Source organism: Sitodiplosis mosellana, unplaced genomic scaffold (genome assembly GCF_009176505.1).
Source record: "Sitodiplosis mosellana isolate CC-2019 unplaced genomic scaffold, AAFC_SMos_1.0 Smas_scaffold_6847, whole genome shotgun sequence".
Taxonomy (NCBI): Eukaryota; Metazoa; Arthropoda; class Insecta; order Diptera; family Cecidomyiidae; genus Sitodiplosis; species Sitodiplosis mosellana.
In genome coordinates, this window is record NW_022601990.1 from 405 (window position 1) to 9690 (window position 9286).

Genomic DNA, 9286 nt, shown 5'->3' on the forward strand with positions numbered 1-9286 from the left:
CTATGTTGTTATCTTTTATCAGTTGCGCGAAAACCATGAAGACCGCGGAGGCTAGACGGTACTACAACATACTCTACTTTAACGCCAACAGAATCATCAGAAAACATACTCGCCTTTTCAAAAATATAAATCGAAGAAAAAACATACTCCACTCTCAATCTCACCCATAGATATGTAGCATTTAAATGCACTCACAACATCAAATCACACTCTCTCCAAGGGAAATTTGCCGAAACATGTTCATTCTAAAATAAATTTCATTTATAATCGAAAATTTAATTTTCATTTTTCCCCGAAATAGAATTCGATCCGGCATAATTTATCGTTACATAATCGATTCATGCGCGTGCAGAATGAAGGAACCGGCAAATCGAGTTGGTGGATGCTGAACCCTGACGCAAAACCAGGTAATTATGCAACTGGCAGTAATTAGCGAAAGAGAGAAAAAAACGTTTCTTTTTTACGAACACGGATGAAGCCGAGCTAAGCCAAAATGTGAATAAAATGAACGGCTCTTATTCCCTGAAAAATCCACCCAAATGAGGTTTATATCATATTAGCTTAATTCAAAGTGCCTATTTGACCTTGAGCCGTTTATTACCCAAATTATATTCAGGCCGATGAAAGATGGACTTTATCATTCACTCTGGTCGTCGCGCACTCGACACCACTGAAGAGTTTTGTTTTTCCAACAAAGCTTGCAACAATGTCTGAGTTTGGCTTGAAAAACTCAATCATATTACCTCACGATTAAACAAATTTGTGTGTGTGTTTGTTTCTTTTTTCCGTTGACTGTGTGAAACGAGGGGCAAATCACTCTCAAGTAATTTGTAATAGAGAAAGTACTCGAGAAAGTAATTTACGTGTAAAAATCTCGTAAATTCACGTAAATTACTTTCTCGATTACTTTCTCTATTACAAATTACTTGAGAGTGATTTGCCCCTCGGTGTAAAATCTACACGAGTTTGAGATTAATATAATTTGATTTGTATACAAGAAAGAAAAACACGAAATGATCCACAACTGCTCGTGAATTCTGTCGATTGCTGCGATCGCTGCGATTACTGCACTCGACCTTCAATTTCAAGCACATTGAAGATTTCGTGTTCCGAAAATATTTTCATTAGGTTTCAATACCCTGTATTAAGTGTGGGAAGAAATGACGATATTTTCTAAAGGCGAAGCACCTCATTTGCAATTTTTTTTTCCTCTTGTTTTTTTTTCCTTTCATCGGGCCCAATCAAATTTACTCCATGCCCAATTTTATCTCGAACAATTTCCGGAACTGATTCAACTGTTTCGAAGAATAAACTGAGGAACAAACGAGCAAAAAAAAAGTTCTGATTGCAGCCAACTCACCTCATCATCACATTTTCATTTATGGCATAGCCTAGCAACCGGCTTCGGTTGCCATCCGAAATGCTTTTCAGAAGAGGGTGTTCAATTTTCATAATGGACGCGCATAAGACGCAAACCAGTTTCTATGGCAATTAAATTGGAATAATCAAAATCACAATTCAACTCATAGTAACTCGCTCTTTCTCTTTGCTCCGCTCTGCTCTCATCTGTTTTGTATTCCGTCGTTGAAATAATTCGCTCAGTTACGTCTGTGCACTTGATTCCATTTTTAACTTTTGAATTTCGTTTGGAAAAAAAGGGAAATCAGTTCGCAGACGCGCCGCATCGATGGAAACATCGAAATATGAGAAACGCCGTGGCCGTGTGAAAAAGCAGGTGGAAAGTTTGAAAAATGGCGGACTTGCAAGTAAGTAAAGCCAATTCCGAAAGTACATGATGGCAATCTTAGTACCTTTTTTAAGCCATTCTTTTTCATCCGTAACTTATTTTTCTTCCTAATTTTCTTTTGTTTCTCTTTTCGATTCAGGTTTGTCTGGAATGAACGAAGCTTCTTCGCCCAGCAGGTAAATATATTGATAATAACGCTTTATAGCTAAGTACCATCCAAGCAGGCTTGAGTAACTGTTTTTTTTTCTCTAATCCTCTTCTCCTCCTCGTTGTCATTGTCGTCGTTGCCTTTTGTAGCAGTATCAGTGAAGGTCTAGATCTGTTTCCAAACAGTCCGCTCCTCAAGTAAGTTTCGACCGACAAGTTTCAATTAGATTGACCTTAATTTTTCTTGAAAAGGAAAAAAAAACTTTCTAATTGCATTGTTCAATGGTCTTGTTTTTAATTTACCCGTTTTGTCCGTTTATTTTCCGTCCACTCTCCTTCTCTCACTCGCACTCCAAACCAAACCAAATGAATTAATAAATTGTGCCAATAAATTAAGAGAAAATTGCTTCAATTTATATTTGGCCATCGGAATGGTATACGAACGTAGTTAATAATCATTTTCTTCATCTCTTTTCCTTTTTCAAATTGATTTACAGCACCGGGTTTCAATTGTCGCCCGATTTTCGGCAAAGAGCCTCATCGAATGCCAGTTCGGCTGGTCGGCTGAGTCCAATACCATCCGTTATCGATTTGGATCCCAGCTGGAATCAATACACAACAATATCTCAGGACTTTGACACGAATTCACTTGGGTGCAATAACCTGCAAGGAACCACTGATGGAGCCATTCAAATTAATCAGTGCCCGACGCTGGATCAATTAGCGGGCTCGTTGGCCGACGATCTGAATATTCAAAACGACTTTATGCAAGGGTGAGTTGATTTTGTTTTTCTGCTCATAGGCAGAGCATCTCATGTATGACGGATGGAATCTACGTAAAATGTAGAGTAAATTATTCATTTTCATTACTATGACTACATACTTTTATGGCAGAAAATTCACATGAAGAAAGAAAATGTTTCATCGTCAAAAAAATGTTCCCGATTCCATTATATTAAATTCATGGCATTTTTCGTTGTTCTCTCTGTTACAGATTCAATCCCGTTGTAACTGTGCAAAATCAACCGCCACCACCTCCTTATCAACAGCCATCTCGAACGTATTCCATGAATGCGGCAAATGCTTTACAAGCTTATGCGGTATCACAACAGCAAACTCAATGCCCCATCCACCAACGACAACCATGTTCTTGTACACAAAATTCCACAGAGGTATGTCAATACATAGCACATTATTCAAACAAATCAAGATGTTATTCCATTCACCACCACCGCGATCATCACTACTACCCTAAATACACTGAATACAAGCAGTGGAATTTTCATTCGGTTGACATTTCATTCATTCGGAAATGATTGAAATCGAACAAATGAAAAAACGACGAAAAAAACACATTAATATATTCGAAATATATCTTTTTCATTTCATATTCTCTTTCTCTTTCTGTATTTTATTTGACATGTGCAGCAGCATGTAACACCGCCATCATGTATATCACCATCGTATCCAAATAACGTGCTCAGCCAGAACTTCAAGGCAGCTATCAATTCGATTAAGGTGCCGCCTGTCAATTCAACGCCAAATCTCGTGAAATCAAACACCAATAAAGGTATGTCATATTTGCGGATTCAGAATGGCCCGTTCTGTTTGGTGCCGTTTTTCTGGTGTGCCAGTATGCCTATGTGTGTATTATATGTGCTTTTCAATAATAAGGTTAATATCAATCGAACGAACATGAAATAAAAAGAATAACTGCGTCGCATCAGTTTGTTGCCAATTTGGGTTTTTGGTCGATTTTCCATGTTCTCACATTTTGCCAATTCATATTTTCCCAACGAATTCACACTTGATTCGTTTCGAATACCAATTATTGCAAAGCCAATATAATCGCACGCATCCACTTACAAAAAGCATAAAAAAGTTATATTCGGCTACTGAGAAGCCGATAGAATGAGAAAACCAAAATTGATTCTTCGAAAAGAATCGTGCCAGCGCTTATTACATCGCCTTTTCTTCACCTTTTTTCACTTCCTTTCAATAACCTTTATTGAATACGCAAACAAATTTCAAAATAATACCAATTCCATTGGATTTATTCAAGTGAAGACGCCCGTGCGCGCGCTTCCGCAGGAGCGACCTCGTAACGCATGTTATTTTTGGACACTTTACGTCCTTTATGCGGAAATGCTAATTACATCTATTTAATTTTGATCATGTTGTCATAGAGACATTGAATACATATTACACAGTAGGGGTGATCAATTTTTAAGAAAAAATGGATTCAAAATTTAATAGTGCGGGATCGATAGATCATGAGGAGAGATGAAAATTTTGTTCTGGCACTTTTTTGATATAAAGTGCCTGGTGTCACCCCGGCCTTTTTTAGAAAATCACCTGAAAAATGACCATTTTTAGACATATTATCGCAATTTGCTCAAAATGTGATGCATAAACATACCGTTTTTTGGTTGTAATTTAGTAGCTCGTAGAAAATTACGTTGATTTGAATCGATTTACAGCGATTTTTTCAGGATATTTAGAAAAAATAGTGTCAATTTGCCGAAATTTGTCATTTTTCTGTATATTTGCCCACTTATGGTGATCCAGTTCACTATAAATCAATCTATTAAACACCTTTATTCGACTCAACTTGTTCCGAACTATCGATATGACATCATATTTTAACTCAAAATGTGCCACTGGACATTGATAGAGCAACAAATATATGAAAATCTCCTCAAATTTGGCCATTTTTTTTAATTATGTCGCCTAAAAAGCCAAATTATAGCCGACATACTTACCAAAATGTGTCTATATCCACCCAATGTTAGACGAGGGATCGATTTCTAGTTTTATTTGTTACAGGTTTGTGTGATTTTAGTGTCAAAAAGTACGATTTCCTGGAACCAAATTGTGCAAATCACGACCATGAGCTTCAGTTTCACGGCTAAACCACCCCATTGAGCAAACAATTTCTGCCTTTGCTACCTTTGAACATATAGTATGATCCCTCACGAACATTTTAAGTACGTACATGACCAAGTCGAGTGATGTTTTCATATATTTCTAGCCGCATATTCGGATGGTTCGATTTCAACTCTCAGAAAATCGATTTTTGGCCAAAAAATCCTTAAGTATAGGCCTCTTAGGGTGGGTGTCTTTGTGCAAAGTTATTTTTCCTCGAAAATATGGGAAATCTTGCCGTAATTTTCTACGAGCTACTAAATTACAACCAAAAAATGGTATGTTTATGCATCACATTTAGAGCAAATTGCGATAATATGTCTAAAAATGGTCATTTTTCAGGTGATTTTCTAAAAAAGGCCGGGGTGACACCAGGCACTTTATATCAAAAAAGTGCCAGAACAAAATTTTCATCTCTCCTCATGATCTATCGATCCCGCACTATTAAATTTTGAATCCATTTTTTCTTAAAAATTGATCACCCCTACTGTGTAATATGTATTCAATGTCTCTATGACAACATGATCAAAATTAAATAGATGTAATTAGCATTTCCGCATAAAGGACGTAAAGTGTCCAAAAATAACATGCGTTACGAGGTCGCTCCTGCGGAAGCGCGCGCACGGGCGTCTTCACTTGAATAAATCCAATGGAATTGGTATTATTTTGAAATTTGTTTGCGTATTCAATAAAGGTTATTGAAAGGAAGTGAAAAAAGGTGAAGAAAAGGCGATGTAATAAGCGCTGGCACGATTCTTTTCGAAGAATCAATTTTGGTTTTCTCATTCTATCGGCTTCTCAGTAGCCGAATATAACTTTTTTATGCTTTTTGTAAGTGGATGCGTGCGATTATATTGGCTTTGCAATAATTGGTATTCGAAACGAATCAAGTGTGAATTCGTTGGGAAAATATGAATTGGCAAAATGTGAGAACATGGAAAATCGACCAAAAACCCAAATTGGCAACAAACTGATGCGACGCAGTTATTCTTTTTATTTCATGTTCGTTCGATTGATATTAACCTTATTATTGAAAAGCACATATAATACACACATAGGCATACTGGCACACCAGAAAAACGGCACCAAACAGAACGGGCCATTCTGAATCCGCAAATATGACATACCTTTATTGGTGTTTGATTTCACGAGATTTGGCGTTGAATTGACAGGCGGCACCTTAATCGAATTGATAGCTGCCTTGAAGTTCTGGCTGAGCACGTTATTTGGATACGATGGTGATATACATGATGGCGGTGTTACATGCTGCTGCACATGTCAAATAAAATACAGAAAGAGAAAGAGAATATGAAATGAAAAAGATATATTTCGAATATATTAATGTGTTTTTTTCGTCGTTTTTTCATTTGTTCGATTTCAATCATTTCCGAATGAATGAAATGTCAACCGAATGAAAATTCCACTGCTTGTATTCAGTGTATTTAGGGTAGTAGTGATGATCGCGGTGGTGGTGAATGGAATAACATCTTGATTTGTTTGAATAATGTGCTATGTATTGACATACCTCTGTGGAATTTTGTGTACAAGAACATGGTTGTCGTTGGTGGATGGGGCATTGAGTTTGCTGTTGTGATACCGCATAAGCTTGTAAAGCATTTGCCGCATTCATGGAATACGTTCGAGATGGCTGTTGATAAGGAGGTGGTGGCGGTTGATTTTGCACAGTTACAACGGGATTGAATCTGTAACAGAGAGAACAACGAAAAATGCCATGAATTTAATATAATGGAATCGGGAACATTTTTTTGACGATGAAACATTTTCTTTCTTCATGTGAATTTTCTGCCATAAAAGTATGTAGTCATAGTAATGAAAATGAATAATTTACTCTACATTTTACGTAGATTCCATCCGTCATACATGAGATGCTCTGCCTATGAGCAGAAAAACAAAATCAACTCACCCTTGCATAAAGTCGTTTTGAATATTCAGATCGTCGGCCAACGAGCCCGCTAATTGATCCAGCGTCGGGCACTGATTAATTTGAATGGCTCCATCAGTGGTTCCTTGCAGGTTATTGCACCCAAGTGAATTCGTGTCAAAGTCCTGAGATATTGTTGTGTATTGATTCCAGCTGGGATCCAAATCGATAACGGATGGTATTGGACTCAGCCGACCAGCCGAACTGGCATTCGATGAGGCTCTTTGCCGAAAATCGGGCGACAATTGAAACCCGGTGCTGTAAATCAATTTGAAAAAGGAAAAGAGATGAAGAAAATGATTATTAACTACGTTCGTATACCATTCCGATGGCCAAATATAAATTGAAGCAATTTTCTCTTAATTTATTGGCACAATTTATTAATTCATTTGGTTTGGTTTGGAGTGCGAGTGAGAGAAGGAGAGTGGACGGAAAATAAACGGACAAAACGGGTAAATTAAAAACAAGACCATTGAACAATGCAATTAGAAAGTTTTTTTTTCCTTTTCAAGAAAAATTAAGGTCAATCTAATTGAAACTTGTCGGTCGAAACTTACTTGAGGAGCGGACTGTTTGGAAACAGATCTAGACCTTCACTGATACTGCTACAAAAGGCAACGACGACAATGACAACGAGGAGGAGAAGAGGATTAGAGAAAAAAAAACAGTTACTCAAGCCTGCTTGGATGGTACTTAGCTATAAAGCGTTATTATCAATATATTTACCTGCTGGGCGAAGAAGCTTCGTTCATTCCAGACAAACCTGAATCGAAAAGAGAAACAAAAGAAAATTAGGAAGAAAAATAAGTTACGGATGAAAAAGAATGGCTTAAAAAAGGTACTAAGATTGCCATCATGTACTTTCGGAATTGGCTTTACTTACTTGCAAGTCCGCCATTTTTCAAACTTTCCACCTGCTTTTTCACACGGCCACGGCGTTTCTCATATTTCGATGTTTCCATCGATGCGGCGCGTCTGCGAACTGATTTCCCTTTTTTTCCAAACGAAATTCAAAAGTTAAAAATGGAATCAAGTGCACAGACGTAACTGAGCGAATTATTTCAACGACGGAATACAAAACAGATGAGAGCAGAGCGGAGCAAAGAGAAAGAGCGAGTTACTATGAGTTGAATTGTGATTTTGATTATTCCAATTTAATTGCCATAGAAACTGGTTTGCGTCTTATGCGCGTCCATTATGAAAATTGAACACCCTCTTCTGAAAAGCATTTCGGATGGCAACCGAAGCCGGTTGCTAGGCTATGCCATAAATGAAAATGTGATGATGAGGTGAGTTGGCTGCAATCAGAACTTTTTTTTTGCTCGTTTGTTCCTCAGTTTATTCTTCGAAACAGTTGAATCAGTTCCGGAAATTGTTCGAGATAAAATTGGGCATGGAGTAAATTTGATTGGGCCCGATGAAAGGAAAAAAAAACAAGAGGAAAAAAAAATTGCAAATGAGGTGCTTCGCCTTTAGAAAATATCGTCATTTCTTCCCACACTTAATACAGGGTATTGAAACCTAATGAAAATATTTTCGGAACACGAAATCTTCAATGTGCTTGAAATTGAAGGTCGAGTGCAGTAATCGCAGCGATCGCAGCAATCGACAGAATTCACGAGCAGTTGTGGATCATTTCGTGTTTTTCTTTCTTGTATACAAATCAAATTATATTAATCTCAAACTCGTGTAGATTTTACACCGAGGGGCAAATCACTCTCAAGTAATTTGTAATAGAGAAAGTAATCGAGAAAGTAATTTACGTGAATTTACGAGATTTTTACACGTAAATTACTTTCTCGAGTACTTTCTCTATTACAAATTACTTGAGAGTGATTTGCCCCTCGTTTCACACAGTCAACGGAAAAAAGAAACAAACACACACACAAATTTGTTTAATCGTGAGGTAATATGATTGAGTTTTTCAAGCCAAACTCAGACATTGTTGCAAGCTTTGTTGGAAAAACAAAACTCTTCAGTGGTGTCGAGTGCGCGACGACCAGAGTGAATGATAAAGTCCATCTTTCATCGGCCTGAATATAATTTGGGTAATAAACGGCTCAAGGTCAAATAGGCACTTTGAATTAAGCTAATATGATATAAACCTCATTTGGGTGGATTTTTCAGGGAATAAGAGCCGTTCATTTTATTCACATTTTGGCTTAGCTCGGCTTCATCCGTGTTCGTAAAAAAGAAACGTTTTTTTCTCTCTTTCGCTAATTACTGCCAGTTGCATAATTACCTGGTTTTGCGTCAGGGTTCAGCATCCACCAACTCGATTTGCCGGTTCCTTCATTCTGCACGCGCATGAATCGATTATGTAACGATAAATTATGCCGGATCGAATTCTATTTCGGGGAAAAATGAAAATTAAATTTTCGATTATAAATGAAATTTATTTTAGAATGAACATGTTTCGGCAAATTTCCCTTGGAGAGAGTGTGATTTGATGTTGTGAGTGCATTTAAATGCTACATATCTATGGGTGAGATTGAGAGTGGAGTATGTTTTTTCTTCGATTTATA

At 37.3% G+C, this 9286-nt stretch overlaps 2 protein-coding genes across 6 annotated transcripts; one reads left to right on the top strand and one right to left on the bottom strand.

The window, feature by feature from the left end:
* Positions 1-238: 238 nt before the first annotated feature.
* On the top strand, positions 239-4150 carry LOC129579986 (forkhead box protein O-like). Of its 3 annotated transcripts, none has more exons than XM_055470176.1 (7): positions 239-407; positions 1659-1766; positions 1887-1923; positions 2045-2092; positions 2392-2667; positions 2889-3066; positions 3326-4150. In XM_055470176.1, the coding sequence occupies exons 1-7, from the start codon at positions 341-343 to the stop codon at positions 3596-3598; spliced, it is 987 nt and encodes a 328-aa protein (XP_055326151.1). In that variant the 5' UTR covers positions 239-340; the 3' UTR covers positions 3599-4150. The 3 variants fall into 3 exon arrangements, with proteins under 3 accessions (XP_055326151.1, XP_055326152.1, XP_055326154.1); XM_055470179.1 differs by having other exon boundaries at positions 306-407; positions 3323-4142; XM_055470177.1 differs by lacking the exon at positions 2045-2092 and having other exon boundaries at positions 260-407; positions 3323-4142.
* Positions 4151-5946: 1796 nt separating this feature from the next.
* On the bottom strand, positions 5947-9109 carry LOC129579984 (forkhead box protein O-like; the record flags this gene model as incomplete). 3 transcript variants are annotated; one of them, XM_055470174.1, is given in 7 exon segments in its annotated part: positions 5947-6085; positions 6345-6522; positions 6744-7019; positions 7319-7366; positions 7488-7524; positions 7645-7752; positions 9004-9109. In XM_055470174.1, coding segments are annotated over 7 exon segments (892 nt in total), but the record flags the coding sequence as incomplete, so codon positions are not given.
* Between the last annotated feature and the right edge of the window lie 177 nt (positions 9110-9286).